This window comes from Kryptolebias marmoratus, linkage group LG16 (genome assembly GCF_001649575.2).
Source record: "Kryptolebias marmoratus isolate JLee-2015 linkage group LG16, ASM164957v2, whole genome shotgun sequence".
Lineage (NCBI taxonomy): Eukaryota > Metazoa > Chordata > Actinopteri > Cyprinodontiformes > Rivulidae > Kryptolebias > Kryptolebias marmoratus.
In genome coordinates, this window is record NC_051445.1 from 31,418,667 (window position 1) to 31,440,970 (window position 22,304).

Here is a 22,304-nt window from a genome sequence, read left to right on the forward strand (position 1 = left end):
CTCATTTAATGTATTTACAGGATTGAGTGGTCCCTCTGGTTTTTGTTATTAATTTTTTATTTTATTTTTTTTTCAATGTTTGTTAATAATTAACTTGCATTGACTATTTTCCTTCAATAAAAAACAACAGCAAAAAAAAAAACACTCATGAATGTGCATTTGAAAGGAGACGAGGGTGGAATGAGGGTGCAAGTGCGAGTATTGGGATGGGGCCAATGATGTATATTCTGTAGAACATATAACACTGACAGGAACAGCTGCACTTGAAGTAGATATGGTAGAAATTCCACTATATCTGAGAAGAACACAATTAGCAACAAATTACTGAATAAATTTACAAGGTAAAAACCCGGATCATCTAACACGTAATATTTTAAATTCATGCTGGGAAAAAGAAAAGAGAGAAACAAAAAGTTTCGGATGGATTATTAAAATAAAAAAATAAAAAATTAGAAGCATTTCAAGTAAATAATTTAGAGATAAGTCCAATACTACCACTATCAGTAATACCATCCTGGGTTTTGCTGGAAACAACAGTAGACATGATATTAATGTAAAACAAAAAGGATAAGACATACATTATAAATTCGCATACAGTACATACATATATAAACAGTTATTATCAGTATATTCAAATTCATACAGATGCATTAAAAACAAATGAACAAACAGGAACAGCTTTCATAGTACTGGAATTTCAAATGGGAAAACAAATCCCCACCATATTATCTGTGTATCCAGCAGAAGTGTTAAAGAAATGTTAGCAATTCTGTTAGCAACACAGTGGGTGGAGGACATCAAATGAAATGAGAGCTGGAAGAAAAAGATTAATAACAAGACTCAGATTTAGTCATACAGGACTTAACTGCACCCTTTTTTAAAATACAGAAGCATAACTCAGGGAAATGTGACCACTGTGGAGAGGATGAAACTATAAAACATGTTATATTAGAATGTCAAAAATATGAAGAGAGTTTTAAAGGATTAAAGAAAACTTAAACATAATAGACACTTTACAGAAGAATTTAGGGAGCATACAAATACAAAGTATAATCATGTTTATTTAAAAAAAAGAAGTGATTAATAGAATTTAATTGTATAGTACATACATACAGTTAAAAATAATCCGTAGTGAACCACACTCCGTACCAGTAGGTGGCGGTAATGCCCACCTTCAGATTTTTGCCAACCACCAACTCCACAAGAAGAAGAAGAAGGAGGAGGAAAGAGAATAAACGAAGAAGAAGGGTCGCCGAACATTAACTTAGTAAGATTATTTTTAAAGTAAGTGTGCATATTAGCTTTATTGGGGTGTTGACATATTTTTAAATATTTACATGGAGGTCAGATTATTGAACTTAAGTTTGGAAATTATTACTAAAACGTGAGTTTTTAGGTAATTAGTGATGAGGTTAGCTGAAGAGGCCTTTGTGACTTCATCTGGGCTTTCTAATGTGATTTAGCTTGAAACCCCGTGTTTATTTGACAGACAGAGCGAGTTGCAAATAACAGCTGCGTTTTTAGATGAACGTACAGAATGAGGAAGCTTGTAGATGTTAAACACTGATTCCTCCCGTCCAAGAAGCTAGTCTCAAGCATCTAAATGAGTCCTGAGTTCGTGTGTTTTTCTCGCACCTGAGCTGGGCTGTGATCTCTGTTATTCTCTTTCAGCATCATGGCGGCGTTTAAATCAGGAGAGGACCGTCTGAAAGAGATGGAGGCTGAGATGGCTCTGTGAGTACAGCAGTCCTGCTCTGTTGGACAAACGTCATGTAGCCACACTGACCATGCATTTCTATCATGTTTCTCCCTGACTACGTTGTACAGACATGTAGTGTTTGTCATGTTCTGAACGTTTAGTTCAGTGTATTTGATAGGGACAGACACACATGGACATAGAAAAACTGAACAAAAACAGCAGTCCTATCTTTGCGTCATAATGCAATAGCAACAGCTAATTCGCAGCACTTGTCCCTAGATGGGCTTTTAAACAGTAGCTCTTAAAATAGAAGTAATAATCATTTAAAATAGCACAACATCTACAAACAGTGAAACATAAAACATCAAGAATGAATACAGTTCTGTTTTTGACATAACCAAAGTTTTGTTTGTTTTTTGAACGTACTAATAAATCAACAGGAAGGGAGTTCCAAACTGCAGATCCTCTCACGGACAGAGCATTTGGAGCTCTTTACGTTTCACAATGTTATGTTATTATTCTTTGGTTTGTGTTTCAGCTTTGATTGTATAAGTTTTTGGACTGCTCTGGTCCTACCTCAGTTGCACAACTGATCCAGGGTTTCCCCCAGCATATGATAAGCCTGGCAGGCCGCCAGGCTTTGGTGACCCGGCCACCAGGCTAAGCTCTGCTTGTTTATTATAAATACGTCATTTTTTATTCACGTTTTTTTTTTCCACCCGCTCCCCCAAAACCGCTACTTTTATCTACCTCACCGCGCTAGAGTGCGCACACCAACAGTGATGCAGTCACGCTGTCCCCGCCCCTGCGCAAAGGTCCGGCACGGTGTCACGTCGTGCACCTTTTAGAACTTGGTGTGGATATCTTACAATATCACATAATAAATAGCCATATTTTCAACTTAAATCATTTTTGGCCACCTACCACTGGACTTAGCCTCTTTTCTGAGGGAAACCCAGCTACTTTTAGATGCAGATTTTCACAGAGAGGTGAACCTCTTCTGGTCTTTCTACTCTTACTAACCTGTTGTCAATTAACTTCATTAGTAGCAAAATGCTCCTCCATCTGCTTTTTATTCATATCACTTTTACAGCCTTTTGTTGACCATCCCAATGGTTTTGAAATGTTTTGCAGCCACAAAATTCTTATTTTTTTCCAAAAAGCGGTGCACTTTCTTCATTTAAACATTTGATATGTTTACTATGTTCCATAGTGGATTATGAGTTTTGCAAATCATTGCATTTTTTTTTTTTTACATTTTACACAATGTCCTGACGTTTTTGGATTTGGGGTTGTATATGAAAACAAGGACTTTTGTCTTCCTTTACCCAATGTCTCCCTGCTATAGGGCTTAAGCTTTTATTTTCAGCCCCCCCAGAATGCAGAGAGTGCACAGCCAAGCTTCCACAGACTTTAGTTACATTATAGCTCAAAATGTTCTCTTCAAAACTGGAAGTGAAGATTCATATCTCCTACATAAAACGATGTAGAAAAATAAAACTTTACCTGTGTGACCAACAGTCTTCTGCTGCTCAGGGTTCAAGAACTTAAAAGATCCGACTTCTTGAACTAATCTAATTTATAGTTTTTGCACAGAAACTGTTTGTTTGAGACTTACTTTTCAGACTGTGTTTCTGTTTCATGTACTGAGAGACACAGGTGTGTTTTTACCATGGTGACAATAATGAGCCACTGGCAGCAGCTGTAACATTTCTTTTGATCTTGGTTTTCTTTAAGCTTCTTTACAGTTCATACTTTAAAATGTAGGCATTTTTCTGAGATTACATTATTACATTATGTTGGAACTTTGGGCAGAAGCTACTTGGTACCCTTTAACATTTTGCAGATATTTTCTGATTCTATTTTGTCATTGTCCCTTTCTCTGTAGTTTTGAACAGGAGGTTCTTGGTGGTCCAGTCCCTGTATCAGGAAGTCCAACTGTAATGGAGCCAATACCTGTAGCTTTGGCAGTTCCTCTAGTGCGACCAATTATTGGGACAAACACCTACAGACAGGTTTGCATCCTTTGGCTTTTCCCCTCTGAGAACATATGAACTATTAAATGGGATGTAATTTGGCAGCTCAGGCTAAATACAAACATGACGTAACTAGCAGAATAAAATACCTAATGTTGTGCCTTTTCCATCTTTTCCCATATTCTCTTAGGTCCAGCAGACGTTAGAGGCCAGAGCAGCTAGTTTTGTTGGCCCTCCACCACCAGCCTTTGTGGGGCCAGGTAATATAGTTCATTCTTACTGTAACTAGTCTTATTACCCATTAATAAATACTGTTGTAGCCTACATGATAACATCAGGGATGGTAGAAGTGTTAATTTAATGCCAGGTTAGGACTAATATGCAACACCAGAGTCACTTTATATTGAAGTGATCACAAAATGTAGAGATGAGTACATATAATGTAAGTGAAAGGAGGAATATTTCATTTTTTAAAAATTGGAATTGTTTTACACTTGTGTTTGCTTTGAAAAGTTTGGAATAAGTAGTCTAAATAGATAATTATATGAAATAACCTGAAGCTTGGCACTCCTTCAGAGAGCTCACAGGTGTCTTGTTTCTCCTTCTTCTACAGTCACTCAGTTTGTGAGGACGGCCTGCTCTTAGTAGATTTACACACGTCCCATATACCTTCCATTTCTTCATGATGGATCTAACAGAACTCCTGGGGATGGTTAGGGGTTTGGATCCATCCCCTGACTTGTAGTTCAATAATCTTTTCTCTGAGTTGAACTTGAACAGTCACTTTAAAGGGGGTGAATACTTATGCACTTACTTATTTGACATGACATGTTTTTAATTAATAGGTATTACTCTGTAGAAATCTGGTTTCACTTTGACAGTGAATAAGGTTTGTTGACATGTCTTATTGTAAACTTATTTTTGCCAGTTAATATTGACCATGACTGATTTATAAAAGCATAAAACAAGCACTACTTTTTATAGGCAATGTAATTGTTTTGTCTCTTTCTAACATGTTTGGTAAACAGGGAGAATTAGGAAGAATAAAGACAGTTTTAGTTCAGATTAATGGTTAAACAGTTTTCCTGTATTATAAACATTTATACTGTCACTTATTTTACATTATGTTTTTATTTAATTGGCATTATTTGCAGAAATTTGATTTCACTTTGACATTGAAGAGAGTTTTTTGAAATTTATTTGTATTTATTTTTGTCAAAAAGGCCAATTTATGTTGACCATGACTGATTTACAATAGCAATAAAAGGGCAAAACATCAAAGCGCTAAATAGTTTTATAGACACTGTTCAAATCACATGCTACCCTATTAAGAAGAGCAGAGACTGTAGGCATCTGTGAATGTTTTATGTGGGATTGCAGAGTGGATATAAATATTTTTTTCTCCTCCCATGCTCGTTCTCTTTACCATGGTCTGGTGCTTGACATTTGAATGTCATCCATCCATGAATGAATAATTTGGGAAATATCAAATCTATCTATATAGATGCATAGATATGCAGCTATAGACCAAAGAAACTGTATGAGGAGGAGTAAAATATACCATTGTTGATTTAAAAAAAAAAAAAATTAAAAGTTGAGTTTAAAAGTTTTCTTTTGCTTTTCATGATATCACTTTTTGTTCCACCTGAAGTTCCTCAAGTTCGTCCTCCTCCGGGTCCCATCATGCGACCAGCCTTTGTTCCACATATCCTGCAAAGACCTGGTGAGCTCATTGCTGCATTACTCATTTAACTGTAATAAATGTTATTGATGATGCTAAATAACACTAACATAATTCAGTGTTTGCAATAGAATGAGATTATATTTGTAGGATGTAAAGCAACAGGTACAAGACTTAAATTTAAAATGAGAAATTTATTATTATTTGTTGAGAAAAATTTTAAAACAAGTGAGAAGGTCTCAGTTTTCAGCTTACTAAAACTTAAAATGGAGCATTAATCTTGACACCCAGCCTTTCTTCCTCTAATTTATACAGTCATACAGATGACCAAAGCATAATTTTTGTGCGCCAGGCAAACAAAGATCCCAATGACCCTCAGGTGGGAGGGGAGAGATTAATCTGCACATGAATTTAGCTGCATAAACACAGGACCTCGTGCAATTTAAACCTTGGAACTTACACTCTCCAGTTTTGAATTAAGAAAGTTCCCAGATGTGAAGTGAAACATCTACAAATGGTAAATGAACTGTACTTATGTAGCGCATTTCTAGCCAACCAAGCCACTCAAAGTGCTTTACATCACAATCTGTGCCTCATTTTCCACAAACACGTTCATACAGCACTGAATCTCTACAAAGCTACTCTGAATGAATCATTCTATGGAGGCTAATCAGTGCTTTAAACTCCATTCATACACCAATAGGGCACATCAGAGGGTTCAGACACTTTGACATGTGACTGCTGCCAGGAATCGAACCTCCAACTCTCTCATCGGAAGATGACTGCTTTAACCACTGATCCACAGCTGTCTACAACTGCAGGATAAAAATGCAGTTGATTTGTCTCTATTATTATTTTCTTTATTATTCTTAACCTTGTCTGCTTTAGCGGGCATTTTTGTTATAGAAGTGGACTTTACCTGACTATTGACCCCTAAGAAGTTTTATAAACTGTTATACAAATCGGAATATAGTAGAAATGAAAAAAAAAAAAACATTTTTCTCAACCAGTTACAGTTCAAGACATTACCAGAAGAGGATAACGCAAGACTTGAAAATCCACTGACAGGAAATGATTTATTAGAAGTTATAGTGAAGTGAGATTTATTTATATAGCACTTTTCAGCAACAAGGCGATCCAAAGCGCTTTACAACAGAATCCAATACAGAATGAAACACAAAAAAAAACCCCACAACAATCATGTATAATCTAAATGAAATATAGAATAATCTAAATAAAATCACGAAACCAAACATATCTAAACATGAGCTAAGACAGTCAAAATAGTAGCTAAAATAATCTAAATGAAATCATGATAAAGTTAAAGCTGAACTAAACAACAATTAGGAATCTAACAATCTAACAGTATCTATAATATGAGCTAAGATAAACTAAACTAAATGTACAGGAAGGCTAAATAAGCTAGAACATGACAATACTAAAACTAACGGCACCGAACTTTCTAAAAGTACAGTATAGAAGACATGAATAGTGGTAAAGCACCTTCAGATCCCCCAGTCTCAGATGGTATTGTTCGGTGGTCCAGCTAACATCAGCTCTATACATTATTTGTGTGCAACTTCAGCCCCAGCCTGGGTAAATGTAACATTAAACAGGAATCCATCTCAGAGCTGCCATTACATAGTTAGCTATATTCTTCAAATATAAAAATAATAAAAATCATTAAAAAGTTCTTCTATGAAAAGTACAGTTTCAGTATGGCATGACGCACACACATGTGGGAAACTAATTCTTTCTCAGTTCACACCCGGTAAAAAACAGATGTGGGCTTCAGATTATGGAATGTAAAGGACATCCAGAAAATCAAAGATCTGTATATGGACGGAGCGTTGCTTACCATAATCCGTTGTGTGAAAAATATCAGATCCCTCAAAAGCATTTCTTTTAAGTATTTGCAGTTAGAACATTTCATGTCATCCAGAGCCAGTCAGATTATGCTGACCCTACTGTTATCAAAAATGGAAGAACTCCCTCTCAAACGTTTGGAAGGAAAAAGTGAAAGGAGTACAGCTAACAGCCAACAGCCACAGTTCCTGCAGTAATTTAAATAAAGGTACCAAAGGGCTCTTCTTAATGGCAAAAAGGGAATTTCCTCATTCCTGGCTGCTGGTCGTAGTGTAATGTTGATGAATGTATATCATGTTTCCCAGTTTCAATTAAGTGTTCTTTAAATGGTTCATATATCACTGCCGGTTCTGTGTTGCTAGGTGGTCAGAGGATGCCAGTCATGCGCAGTCTTCCAGTAGCACCCCCATTACCAAGGCCTCCTCCACCTCCCCCCATGATGGTCCCTCCTTCCCTGCCGAACCCAATACCCCAGGGTTCCCCACAGCCCATCCAGCACATGGCAGCTTCTCGTCAGGTGAAACATTCTTAAAACAGCAGTTATGTGGCACCTTGTCTTTTGTGTGGAATAGTTCACACGAAAAGTAATGGATATTCTGCAAAAGAAAAAAAGTTGATGTGAATGTATTTTCTTTGAAGTAACATTATTACTTAGCATTTGTACTGTATCTGTTGGTGATGTACCTAGGTTGGTGATATTGTCCCAATGGTGTCCAATTCAACTTCAAGACTGTCAATCAAGCCAACACCTTCAATCATCCAGGCAGCACCAACTGTGTACTCAGCTCTTCCTGTGACAGCTGGCCATAGAAAAACAGATTTTCAGGCTCAAAGACAAGCTAGAATGGTATCTGCATTTGTCTCTTTTCCTATATATATTTATGTTCTTTTCTTAAAGGAAGATTCTAACATATTAGATGTTTGTGTTGCTTCATGTGATGGGTTTCTGAGTCAACGTGAGTGTGTCATGTGGATATTTCAGGAAGAGCTGGCAGCACGGGTCGCAAAGCAGCAGGCTGCAGTGATGGCAGCAGGTCTGCTTGACAAGAAGGAAAGTGACGAGAGCAGCTCTGTTATTGGTCCCAGCATGCCTGAGCCTGAGCCACCACACCCTGAGGTGAATGTAGGTGTCTCTCTACTCTGTCTTGACAAATAAAGTTGGTCAGCTGACAACATTTAAATTAGACATGGGATTTATGGCTCTTTAAAGGGATCCAGATCTTGCAGATCCATTAATTTCAAAGCACAGATCAAAAGAGACAATCTTTTGAAAGGTTAGTCACATGGTACTGCCGATGATGTAGTACGGCATACGTCATTACATATGGATGTACCACGTACCACCTCCGCCTTTCCCTCCTGAACGCACCAATTACAAGGACTGCTGTGCCCCTCCCCTTTGCCTGTTCTTCATCTTAGCATGTGAGGGAGCACAGAAACCAGCGAGAGACACAGAAGATTTGAAAAAACAACTTTCAATTTATTTACAAAAAAAAAATAAAAAGTACCTTAATTTTGAGCACATAAAAGAGGTCAACAAAACAAATCTTTAACTCGGTACCAACATAGGAAACTAAATCACTAATGACTGAGGCAAGAGGGAAACTTATATAGTGGCTGATCAGGGCATTTTGACACAAAAAGGGGGGAAAACAGAAATTAAATAAGCTAAATTGCAAAATTATTGGCAAAACACAACTGATCAAAGTAGTGCTAAATAGTAACATGTGAAAAAATATTTACATAATTAAAAGTACCTGGTCAAAAAGCAGAAGAAGTCAAATCAAACCACATTTTAACTTTCTCCCTCTACTGACAAACATCATACAAGCCAGTTAGTCTGCTTTCTAAGCAAATCTGATGGAGCTAGGATAATAATTGGCAGGGCAACTCCAGTGGCGTTTCCAAAAGAACTGATAACTCAAAAGAAAACAAAGATTAAATCACTGCAAACAAACTGCAGTCAACCACCGAATCAAGGTTGCTAAAAATGTACAGAAATATGCTACAGAAATATGTGAATGCCCAGTTATTTCCTACATTTAGACTTCTGTATATTTGAATAACAAAATGCATGAAGAAATACAAAAGTTACTTTTGTTCAATTGTTTATTGTTTTATTAAACGAAAAATATAAATTGATTAAAAATGAAAATTGTTGCTGTATGTCAGCATTGGCTGCTATGATATCAAAGATTGGTATCTACATCGGTCATCCTGGTTAACCTCTGTCTTTGAACCAGCAGGTTCATGTGGATAAATACACTTTGGGTCAGACATCTTCCATTCTAAATCCCACATAAATCAATTAACATGCTCCTGCACAACATGAAGAGGTCATTTAGCCACTGAATCAGGTGTAAAGTAAAGTAAAACATGCAATATAGTGGCCCTCAAGGACCAGGATTGCCAGGAAAGAATTGGGAACCACTGAATTAGTGTAATGTAAGAAGAATGAAATGGCACAGAAACACTGCTCATTTCCACTATTATTGAGGATTGTGTGTGTGTGTGTGTGTGTGTGTGTTCCAGCCTGTAGAAAATTCTATGGAGGACAAAAGGAAAGTGAAGAATGAGAAGGTGAAGAAGTGTATCCGTACAGCAGCAGGGACCACCTGGGAAGATGCTAGTCTGTTGGATTGGGAATCGGGTAAGAAGTGAACATTTTACTCAAAACAACAAAGGTCTCTCTGCACATTGTGATAGGTGAAAAACCACCAGGAATAGTCAGAAGAGCTATTGATTTTTGTGTTCTTTTCAAGTAGCTTATGTTTTTCATAACATTACAAACTACATCAGTCATAGTCAGGTTTTGTTTAGGAAATACAAATTTAATGTAAATTCATCAAAACATTCAAAGCCTTCTAAATATACGGTTCATTTCCACTATTAACAACCTAACATTCTAAGAAGGAATGCATATCACCCACCACTTTTTATGTCAGTTTTAGACAAAGATCATCTTATGTTGAGAAATGATGTAGCTATTTTGATCAAACTATGCAAATGAGGTTATGCATGATTTCATGTGATATTGTAAGATCTCATGAGATCAGTTACCTCTTAGGGCAGTGATTCCTAACTTCAGTCCTTGAGGATGTTTTAGGTTGTTTCTCTGCTCTTCAGCAGGTCTTCAAGTTCTGCAGAAACCTGTTAATCACTCATTCAAACCAGGCGTGGGAAAGCAGAGAAACAACTAAAACATACAGGATAGTGGCCCTTGACAATTGGAGTTAAGAATCACCGTCTTAGAGTACGTGAAGGACTCAGCTACTACCTTTGCTAACAGACAGGCAGAGCTGACTAATAGTTAATGGCAAAGTTAAAATAAAAAGATCTTGTGCGATCAGTTTCTATCCATCCATCCATCTTTAACCTTTTATCCATGGTTGGGTCACGAAGGAACAAGTCTAGAAGGGACACCCAGACATCTCTTCCCCAGCAACACTCTCCAACTCCTCCTGGGGGATCCCAAGATGTTACCAGGCCTGAAAGGATATGTAATCCCTCCAGCAAGTTCTAGGTCAGACAAACGATCTTTTTCCAGTGGGACATGTCCAGAAAACCTCCAAAGGGAATTGTCTGGGAGGCATCCTAATCAGACGCCTAAACCACCTCAGTAGAGTCCTTTCGATGCAAAGGACCAGCATTTCTAAGGTTGAGTCCGGCCAACCTATGAAGAAAGCTTATTCCACCCATTTGTATCCAGGATCTATTTTTTTCAGTTATGATCTATACTTCATGACCATAGGAAAGGGTTGGAACATAGACGGACCAGTAAATCTAAAGCTTTGTCTTTTTTTTTCACCACAACTGACTGAACCAGTGCCTTCATTACTGAAGACGAGGCCCCAATCTGTCAATTCATCTCCTGCCCCATCCTAGCATCACTTGTGAACAAGACTCCCATTACAGACTCATTTCTGACTCTGAGGGAGCACTCCACCCGTTTCCAGTTGAGAACCGTGGCCTTGGACTTAGAGGAGCTGACTCTCATCCCAACCGCTTCACACTCAGCTGCTAACATCTGTCTCAGTGCACGCCGAAGGTCATGGCCTGAAGACTCCAACAGAATCACATCGTCCGCAAAAAACAGAGACGGGACCCTGAGGTTCCCAAACTAGATACATTCCTCTCCATGACTACACCTTGAGATCTTGTCCATGAACATCACAAACAGGGTCTGAGACATGGGACAGCCCTGGTAGAGTCCAACCTGCACTGCGAATGTGCAACCCCACAAGGGTGAAGATCTGGTCCCCTGTTCTATGATCGGAATGAAAGCCATACTGCTCCTCTTGGATCTGAGGAGTCTCTGTAGTAAACTTTCCCAGGGAGGCAGAGAAGTGTGATCCCTCAATAGTTGGAACACACTCTCTGGTCCTTTTCTCAACCATGACAGCCCCACAAAGCCCATAGCCTTCAGCAACTCAGGGCGTATCTCGTCCACCCCTGGCGCCCTGCCACGTGGAAGCTTCCTGGTTACCTCGGTGACCTCTGCCATGGTAATGGACTTGTCTTCCCTCAAGTCCTCCTCCTCAGAAGTGGACTTGGTGGCTGGATTAAGGAAATCCAAGCAATCAGTTAGCACTCAGATTATGTGTTGGCAATGACTCGGCTACTACCACAGTAAATTCTAGATCACTATCTGCCAAATTAACTGAATTATAGTCATTTTAATATTAGATAAGGTTACTCAGCTGTGGCAGCCATTTTGAATGTGGCTGACTTAAAAAGTTAATCAGGTAAATATATACATCCAGTGATTATTTTCTGAGAGTTTCAGTAAATTTGCCCAGTAGTTCATGAGATATTTTGTTAACAAACGGACACAGGCAATAATGTTGCCTTTGGTTGTAGGTGATTGAAAAAAGCTTATAGTAAAAAATATGGGTAAATCAAGCTTTCAGAATATCTCAAGAGGTTAATTCTTTAACAAATAAGTTATATTGTAGTGTTTGTTTTTAGAAACTAAAGAAGAGTACATAACACTTTTCTCACAAATACAGCAGCATACAGTTTGACACTGAGACAGCTTGTGTTTGACTTGTTTTCTTCCTGTGTTGCAGATGATTTTCGTATTTTCTGTGGGGACCTTGGTAATGAGGTCAACGATGACATTTTGGCCAGAGCCTTCAGCAGATACCCATCTTTCCTCAAAGCCAAGGTTGGTTGGTTGGCTTAATGCAGGGCTCGGCAACACGCAGCTCAAGAGCCGCATAGAGTTATTGCCTGTTATTGATCAGTTTATTTATGATTACGGTATATCCCCTTAATCAGTAGTTTCCAATTTAAGGTCTCAAAAAACTTTTTTTTTTACAGTGAAGAGGGGTTTAAAGTTGCATTTCATGTTAATAATTACAATAGCTGCCATCTCATGGCACTTTGTCAAAAACAAGTTCAGATTATGCAAAGTTTTTAGGTAAAAACATTTGCACATTTAAAAATCACATGTACCTTAACTCATCCTGTTGTAAAAGGGTTGCAAGTATAAAGCACTAAGAGCTCTGACTGAGCTTTAAATCCTGACTGAAACTCCTCAAACAGATTATTTCTGTCCTAATGTTCACATAATTGAAGAAGACATTTTTAGATGACTGGGAGATTGGATGTAGGTCTATAACTTTCCAGATCAAGATCAGGTTCCTTAAGTTGAGGTGTGATTACAGCAATCTTAAAGCTCTCTGGTACACATTGATTCATTAGAGACAAATTAAGCAGATCCAGAATGGGGATACTAATTAAGGGAAACAGTCTGGTTGGGATGGGATCTAGCAGACACATTTATGGTTTGGATGAAACTATTATTTTTGATAGTATGTCAAAAGGTGTTTTAAAATAAAACATAAATCCAGAGATTCTGAGAAACAAACAACTCTGCCTACAACCAGCGAAGAAAACAGGAAATGATGCAATACGCCTTACTGCGAGTCACAGCATGTGCCCCACCCCCTTCCAAATTACCAGAACCAAAGATTTCTTGCATTGATTTGATATATTAATCCAAAAACTGCTGGACCTCTAATCTGTAGTTGAAGACGTTTTGCTTCTTATTTTAGTGGTTTTCTTTTAAATTTAAAAAGGGAGTGAGTGTGGAGTTCATCTTTTAAAGCCGGAATGTTATATAAGATAGCGTCACATGCAGATTACGCTCACTCTCCTTACTATAGAGGCTCATAAGGGTCTTCATTTGCTTGGCTCACAATGGGCCACTATGATCACATAAAAATGGGCCACTGGGGTCAGGAAAAGGGCAGGTAACATCAAGCTGTTTAGATTTATCTTCAGGCTGGGGTTATAGAGCTCTATTATCAAAAACCAACTGCCACAGAGACAGTTTCTTCCACCGGGCTGTCTCTCAGTGAACACAACACCTTACAGCAGTGTGTTTCAACCTTTTTAAACCATGGCACATTTCTTAGGTTAAAAACATTCTGCGGCACACCGCCAACCAAAAAGGTACGAAGTGACACTCCGTACCCAAGTAATACAGCATATATAATGACAATGTTCTTAATTTATTTCTACTCGCTCAGTATGAAACCTGGGCCTGTTTTGATGAACATAAAGTCGATATCCTGGCAGGAACTGAAGAAAGATAAACAGCTCTGTCTCTCTCGGTTTCTGGTTATAAAAACTAGAAACTGAGAGAGACAAGCTCAGCTCATACAAATATGTTGTGGAAAATGGGAGCAACATTGAGGCCGCTTTGTTGGCCAGAATGGGGAACTCCTTGGTAGCGTTTAACCAAAAACTGTCCAAAGGTAGATCAGCAAACCTTAGCCTTAAACCACAATCTTGTTTCAGGTCAACCAGTTCCTCCTGCTCCTGTAAAGTCATGGGCTGAGCTAAATGGGTCCCTAATCCAGTCAAGGCATTCAGTGAAGAATGAAGAGAAATAAAATGACAACTTCTCCAGAGTCTTTAGATGTTTAGCTATTACCTCACACAGTGCAGTGGTGTTGGCATCTTGCTGTTTCTCTGTGAGTGGAAACATCTTAAGGTTGCTGCCAGTGATGCACTTTCAAACGGAATCCATTAGTTTTATCTGTGCTTGTAAGCAAGTTTTCATTTCTGCCTTACATTTGTGTATTCACTTCATTCAGATGGTGAAATGTATCTGCCAGATATGCCAACCTTGCACACCACTCATCACTAGCAAGGGAATTTGCGTATTCTGACTTTTCATTTGACAACCAGCAGACTTCCGTATGGAGCAACAAGGCATTATGCTTCACTCTCATTTCCTCACACAAGGAGGCAAATATGCAAGTTTTCAGAGGTTGGGTCTTAATGAAGTTCACAATGCTCACAACGTCATCCATCACAGGAACTAGTTCTGTGGGTAAAGTCTTGGCAAGGAGGGCCTCATGGTGCAAAAACCAATGTGTAATAATAACACCTGGGTTTTTTTCCTTCACCCTGTTAGTGAAGCCTTTGGTGCGCCCGACCATGGCTGCGGCTCCATCAGTGCAAACACTTATGCAGTTTTCCCATGTAAGTCCTCCTCGGTCAAGGCATTCTGATGTGACCCTAAAAATTTCCTCTCCTGTTGGTTTTTTTCTGGCAGTGCCTTGCAAAATACGAAGTTTTCTCTTATGCCATCTCCATCCACAAAACGCACGTTGGCTAAAAGCTGAGAATGTCCACTAATGTCCGTAGACTCATCAAGCTGCAACGCAAATTTCTGACTGATGCATATTTTTTCCAGAACAACACTTTCAATGTCTGCAGACATGTCATCAACACATTGAGCAATTGTTACCTGAGAGAGGAGCTTTATCTGTCTTTGCTTCAGGGCGGAGCATCGCATTTACAGTGGCTTTGCAGGCTGGTAGTATTAATGTCTCTGCCACTGTGTGGGACCTTTTTGATTTAGCTATTAGTTCAGTAACAAGGTAGCTAGCTTTGAGGGCTTTTTCATTTACCTTTGTGGTTTTTCTCATAAGGCTTGCCTGTTTCTCTGTGTTTTCACGTTGGCGAACAAAATAGTTAGTTGGTTTGTTCTGAACCAATGGGTGTTTCGTTTGGAGATGCCGTTCAAGCTCACTTGGAACCATGGCGCTGTTAGATAGCTTTTCACCGCACACGAGGCACAACGGAATGGGGGCCGCTGCATCACCGCTGAAAGTAAATCCGAAGGAAATATAGCTTGAGTTCAGTCTTTGAAAGTGTATTAAATTACTCTGCCCGTCTGTATTACAGCAGACACTCTGCAACTGCAACAGACTATGATTTATTAATTTTCAAATGTTTTAGGACTAATTAAGTGAATCTGGGTAATTTCCCATGGTACACTTGATGATCTCTCACGTCACACTAGTGTGCCGTGGCACAGTGGTTGAAAAGGACTGCTTTACAGGCTGAGCAGTCAGCTTCTGTACTACTGGCCAATAAAGCTGATTCTGAAGGAAGGTGCTTATTGGAGTGAAACTGACTGGGGATCAGGCCTAAAGCTCCATTATATGTTTTTGAAAGCTGAAATCTGAGACGACATCCTCCGTATAAAGTTACTTTCTCTCATTTGACATTAATGGCTTCCTTCATCTCCCTCTCAAACCATCTGTCTTCTCGGTCCAAAATGTGAACATTTTGGTCCTCAAAGGAGTGTCCCTTATCCTTGAGGTGTAGGTGGACAGCTGAGTCCTGTCCAGAAGAGGTGGCTCTCCTGTGTTGAGCCATGCGTCTGTGGAGAGGTTGTTTGGTCTCTCCAACATTCTTGAATACACCACAGTGCTCAGTTTGTGTTTGAGTGTTTTGTCCTTGCAGTTCAGTGCAGCAAGGAATGTTCAGACCTCTACATTAGCAAAACCAAACTGCTCCTCCACAGATGCATGGCTTAACACAAGAGAGCCAACTCTTCAGGTTAAAGGCTCCAGCAGACTCCATAAGAAGTCAAGAAGTTGGTTTGTGGTTACATGGTTGTGAGCCATTCATTTTCGCACACATCTTTCATCGTCCACGAGACACTTGGGTCAGAACTCCCCGAATGCTCCTCCCTCCTCCTACAGCATTAAACGGGTTTCTTCCTGCCAACTTCTCAACTCTCCTGTCCTTGTACAGGTTTTTGCTTCCCTGACTGCGACCTGACATTAAACAGACTGAGACACTACATGCTGTTTGGCATTGGCAAATTTGACGGTGCAGAATAATGAGTGACTGAAGGGAATGTGTCCCTACTCTGCCAAGGTGTACTTCTTCCCAGCCACGAAGAGCCACCTGTGGGTTAAGTTCATAGGTTTATAAGTTTTGCTGGAACAGTCATAAAGACGGCTGTATTTTCTAACAGCCTCAGTCAGCTGCTTCTCAGTGGAACAGTAGAAGCAAAACAACTCTATTAAAGCTCACCGGCTTTTCTGCATAAACACGCCCACAACAACTTCTGACCAATCACACAATACTTGTCACAAACCCCTGTGAGAAAGAGTTGTGTAACAAAGGGGTGGACGAAGCTGCTATACAAACGAAAATGATGCAATTTTCAACACGCAACCATGTGAACGAGAGCCGACTTTGTGACTTCTCATGGAGTGTGGAAAAGCCTTAAGACTCAGACTGTGAGCCAAGCGAAGGAAGACCCTAACGAGCCTCTATTGTGAGGAGAGTGAGGGCAGTATGCATGTGAATGTAGCTTATATAACAGCTCAGCTTTAAAAGCTTAAACTCCTCACACTGAGCTTTCTGAATTGATAAAGCTCCTTAGATGAGAAGTGAAACATCTTCAACTACAGGACAGAGGTCCAATTCTTTTTTGGATTAATGTATTAAATCAATGCAGGAAATATTCTTCTCTGGTTATTTTAAAGGGGGTGGGGCACATGCTGTCATTTACAATACATTTCCTGTCCTAGATGACTGAGAATCTACACCAGCATTTGATAGATTACTGCCATAATAATAATGATTGCTGCTTTCTTTTTTCAGGTGGTCAGAGATAAACGTACAGGAAAAACCAAAGGTTATGGTTTTGTCAGCTTCAAAGATCCCAATGACTACGTCAGAGCCATGCGAGAGATGAATGGTTAGTCTGTGAGAAAGGAGAGTTTAGGATGTCTTCTTTAGGATTGGTTGTGTTGTACACTTTGTGGTGTTCTTGTGTGTTTGTTTTGACAGGTTGCTTGACATTAACCTGAGTGTGTTTTCTGTGTTTTTCAGGGAAATATGTTGGTAGTCGTCCCATCAAACTGAGGAAGAGCATGTGGAGGGACCGCAACATTGAAGTGGTTCGCAAGAAACAGAAAGAGAAGAAGAAACTGGGCCTCAGATAGTGTTTGGCTGCCAGGAGTTGTTTGTGTGTGTCTCATTTTATTACCTTACTTTCTCACTGAGTGTCCTAATGAGGCCAGTGTCAGCGCAGAGTTTCCAGTTGTGTGTGAGTACTGGTTAGGTTAAGATTAGTCCGTTTCAAACTATTGTACTAAAAAGGATAGTTGCACAAGCTTTGTGTGTCTCATTTTCAAATAGTGCAATCTCCTCTCAGTCAGGAGATGCAGACTCAGAATTTTTATTTTTTTTATACTTATTTTCCTCTCAGATCAAATTGACTGCTGTCTGGACTGCCTGAATTTTATTTCTAATAAAGACTCTGTGACTAAGAGGTAATGTATGGTAATAAATGACTCACTTTTTGGCTTGTGCCATTTGAAAATATTTGAATAGATTTGGTATTTTACAAATAAAATAAAAACATTTGAAAGGTTTTGTCTTTCTTACGTCATTTAGGGACATGAGGTTGGCCATTCAAACGTAACGGTTCAAATTCCCTAAAAGATTGTACAGAATCTGCAGCATCTCAGAGCGCTCCGAAACACAGTTAGTTGTCAATGTTTTCTGGTCATTAATACAGTCAGTAATAAAACCAAACCCTTAAAAATTGTTGGAAAAAGTATATTTAAAATTGAGCCTGAATATAAATGGCAGTTACTTTAAAAATGTAAGCAGTTACAAATACAATTTGCTCTATTTAAATTCTATTTGCAGTGAAACAATTTCATTTACTTTAGTAAAGTAATGTAATTAACATTTACATTTAGTTCCTTTTTATTATGTTTCTACATTTATTCTGAATGTGAGCCATTTTCAGATGTTTAAATCTGCAGTGAGAATCTTACAGTTACAGTTTAAAAGTTTTCAAAAACATGAAATAATACCAAGTTCATAATGATAATATGCAATCACTGCAGTAGCTTCAGACAACATGAGCTTAGGAGAACAAAATCCACTTCCCAAGAAGGGATTGTAGCTGAAGACAATGTCTCCACTTGGAAGTCAGGTCCCATCACAACACAGCACAGATGTCGCCCAGACACCTCAAAAGACAGACAGAAAGAAAAGTGGGTCTAAAGGTGGCTTTTTTCCCGAGCCAGCAGGTCGTCCTCACGTCATTTATAAATGGAAAGTTTGAGGCTGGCACAGTGGTTTACGGCCATACCACCCAGAGCACGTTGTGGGTGTCAAGTGTTGAAAGAAGCTGTCTTATTCCTTTTTTCCTATTTAGAGAATTTTGAGCGTCTTCTTCTGGATTTTTTGTTTATTTTTTTAATTTGTTTTCCCTCCCCACAGTTTTTACTGTTTGGGAGGCATTTTTTGTTATGGACATTTTAAAAGAGATAAATCGGACAGACCACTCGGCTTCAAACAATATGGAAAGCAACAGGAATAAGGAAGTGAATAATGGACAAACAAATATGAAGGAAAAATTTGACAAGGATAACACGGCGCAAGTCAAAATTGATGGCAATGAAAGCATTTCTGCGCTTGAATTAATGAATATTTGACATTTGTGCGGGGGCTTATTAGCCTGTTGTCTAAAAAAATGAAAAGAAATATGAAGTGACAATGAGTAATATGACGCGAAGAAGAGACTGCAGGATGGATTTAAAATTGGTTCAACAGAAATCATGGCTAAAGAACTTACAAATGATGAGCTAGTTGTTTCCTTCCTCGGACTCCCTGTCTACATTACGGATGAAGAAATTATTCAAAAACTGCACGGATGGGGAGTTTCAGCGGTGTGGCCAAGAACAAGGGTCGCAGATGGAACAAGTTTTGTGAAAGTTAAATTCAATGAAACTGCAATCTCTGCCTTATTCTGTCAAGTTTAACAAAGTGCTCGGTCCGGAATATTTCAGGGTGATTCATGATAGTCAGGTTAAGGTGTGTCGATTACGCATTCAGCCGGGTCATATTCTGAGAGACTGTCCAGTTTTTTTGTCTTTCCTGCGGAGTCCAGGGGCATTATACGGGGGGACTGCTCTAGGAAGAAAAAAAGAATCAAAATGCTAGATCTGTAATAATAGTATGGAAGATTGCATATGTAACAAATGTGCCGGAGGATCAAGATCACGGTTCTGGTTTGTTTCCGGTGAGTGAGGAGGAAGAAAGTGAGGAGGATAGCGACATGGAAGGGGAGAGTGTGGTGAATAAGCACTCTCATGGTGATCTGAATAAAAGAACATGGAACATGGATGTCAGAGAGCAGAGGAAGCGGTCACTGTGAGGCGGCCGGACACGGAGGTGTCAGGCATGCCTGCCAGTGATGAGGCCTCCCAGGCCAGCCTTTTAATGGGATCCACTGGTGGAGGAGTGAGCTACTCCCCCTCCCGCTCTGGAAGTGGAGGTTCTCTCACGTCCTTTCAGGCCCCTTCAGAAGCTCTACCTCAAGAATTAAGATCAACTACAGAAATGGAATCAGACTCTGATCCTGATTTGGCTGCGATCTTACAAACTAGGAAAAGACTGAGTACTTTAATAACAAAGATGCCAAAATGGAGGGCAAAAAAATGACAAAGCTAATATGTTTACCCCCCCCCCAACCACACACACATTCACATTTTAAGCATTACATTATCTGTGTTTAAGTCTGTCTGTCTGTCCAAATATATAAAGTTGTATATAAAAAGTTTTGCCAGTCACAGCTTATCTATTCATCAGCTGATCATGTCTTTAAAACATCACACAAACATCATAGATTCAACAGGATTTTCCTGAATTCTGATCAACTAATTTGATGAATTAATGATTCATTTACAAAGTAGACATGCAGAGGTGCAACTACCTACTTTCTGAGGGGTATGCAGACACATTACAGCCCCCCCCCCCCTTTTTTTTTTTTACCTGTTTACGTGAATAATTTTTTCTTATTCATGGTCTTATAACATATAATACCCAATATGGGGTATGGCCCATCAGAACATCTCTGTGGGTCGTTCTCCACCATGAACTGCTTCAATGAGTCAATGAGTCCCCCACTTCCTGTGGTGAAGGCCGTTCAGATGGATCTTCTGAGTAAAGAGGAGAGGGTTGGGGCCTCTCCTCTGCACCTCTCTGTTCCTCTCCATCATCATCATCATCATCATCATCTTTACCTCTCTTGTCCACTTTCTCCTCTGTGGTGTTGGTCTTGCCATGTCTGCCTGCACTAATTTTCCCAAACTGACACAGTGGTGGTCAGCAGACATTCAAACCCTCCTGGGCATCTAGGTTTTTGTGGCCTCAGTAGCTGAATTATTCCTACCTGATGTCATCTCTGCTCTCCTCTACAGCAGCTGATCACCGACCTCATGTCTGTCTCCTTCATTCCTTACTTGTGTTTTTCTCCTCTAAGTCATAAAGTCAAGCAAGTATTACTAATTAGCTTTAAATAAATTACACATCTTGCTAATGCACTTTTTAAATATAAACGATATTTAAAAATAAATCCTTTGGTATTAAGTGGCTGTTTCTACACTTCCAGCTAACATTAGTCCAACCTGTTTCCTTCTTCTGTCTGTCCTGATTCTTTCTCTCCATCCTCTCAGCTGTTATATTGTAAATACTGATCAGTAAACAGCTGCAACTTGTTATTAATTAGTAGCTTTAGCTAACCTGAACATTTCCAGGCCTCCTCTTGATGCTCAGACAGAACTTCCTGCTGTCTTTCAACAACTTTGAAAAGCTTTCTTTCATGCCTACATCTTTATCTTTCTGCCTCTTCAGTTTTCTGCCTCTCCATCTTTAGTTCTCTGTCATCAGATGACAACACAACTCACACGAAAACAATCGTGCTCCCGCGCGTGCTCAAGGGGGCACACGGGAGCACCACATATATCTTTTTGCGCCACTGTGGACACAGAGTGGAGCGGGTCTCCTCTCTGCTGTGAGACTGACAGCTGTCAGTGCTTGGGGAAGTGGGCGGGGCTTATGGTACGCTGCAGAATGAGTGCTTTCACACATTTAGCTGTCAAAGTCACTAGATTTGTCGCTAGTCTCATTAAATGCTAGAGGGATCTGAAAACTCGGTAAATATAGCGTTAAAGTAACAAAAAGGCCGTGTGCGTGTGTTTTTTTTGCATGAGAAATACAAAGTGTGGCGTGTGAGGGCCAATGCAGGACTTTTGGCTGTCCTGCACAGGGTGATGTGGGACAAGGGACGGTGGCTAAATGCGGGACGGTTGGCAAGTATGACAACAATGTAATGTTAGAAAGCAGAGGAGCCCTGCTCTGTTCTACACCTCATTTAGCTCGTTTACTGAACTTTAGCTCAACATATCGGCTATTGTTAGTGTGCTGGGTGAGCAGATTTTTATCATCAATTAATATTATAAATCTGAAAGCTGCCAAACATATATTATCAGACTATTTAATGGTCCATTTGACCTAACCATTGAAAACATGGATGAAATCAGAAATCTGAAACAGATAAAATACATTTAAAACACAGTTTAATATACCTGACTTAGTTACTTGTTTGTTTGTTTTTGTTTTTATATCAGTAATGTTTAACAAAACAAACCAGTTCAAAGGTTCAAAATATTTCTTGTAGTTATCACGGGCAATCAGAAAAGCCTCTTTGTCTGTTTGTCTGTTAGCAAAATATCTCCTGAACCAATGGACGGATGTTTTTGAACCTCTCAGAAAGTAATCACTGGAGGTACATCTACAACTGATTATCTTTTGGAGTCAACCTGATTCAAGATGGCCGCCGCAGTCAGCTGACCTTATAAAACACCTAAATGGCTGTAACTCAATCAGTTCTGCAGATATTGAGCTGAACTTTGGTGTGGTAGTAGCTGAGAGTCCTCCCCAACACATCCTCCAAGTG

General features: G+C 39.4%; 1 protein-coding gene across 3 annotated transcripts; it reads left to right on the top strand.

The window, feature by feature from the left end:
• Positions 1-1,173: 1,173 nt before the first annotated feature.
• rbm42 (RNA binding motif protein 42) lies at positions 1,174-17,921 on the top strand. 3 transcript variants are annotated; one of them, XM_017438892.3, is made up of 12 exons: positions 1,174-1,284; positions 1,672-1,734; positions 3,588-3,714; positions 3,866-3,935; positions 5,327-5,398; positions 7,585-7,739; positions 7,911-8,069; positions 8,205-8,345; positions 9,755-9,872; positions 12,292-12,389; positions 17,147-17,243; positions 17,378-17,921. In XM_017438892.3, exons 2-12 carry the CDS (start codon positions 1,676-1,678, stop codon positions 17,488-17,490), a joined length of 1,209 nt encoding a protein of 402 aa, XP_017294381.1. In that variant the 5' UTR covers positions 1,174-1,284; positions 1,672-1,675; the 3' UTR covers positions 17,491-17,921. The 3 variants fall into 3 exon arrangements, with proteins under 3 accessions (XP_017294381.1, XP_017294380.1, XP_017294382.1); XM_017438891.3 differs by having other exon boundaries at positions 1,186-1,267; XM_017438893.3 differs by having other exon boundaries at positions 1,186-1,267; positions 8,205-8,339.
• The last annotated feature ends 4,383 nt before the right edge of the window (positions 17,922-22,304 follow it).

Coding starts and splice junctions, on each gene's coding strand:
- rbm42 (XM_017438892.3), top strand. CDS start 1,676: ATGGCGGCGTTTAAATCAGGAGAGGACCGTCTGAAAGAGATGGAGGCT. Junction 3,715..3,865: donor GGACAAACACCTACAGACAG/GTTTGCATCCTT, acceptor ATATTCTCTTAG/GTCCAGCAGACGTTAGAGGC. Junction 3,936..5,326: donor ACCAGCCTTTGTGGGGCCAG/GTAATATAGTTC, acceptor TTCCACCTGAAG/TTCCTCAAGTTCGTCCTCCT.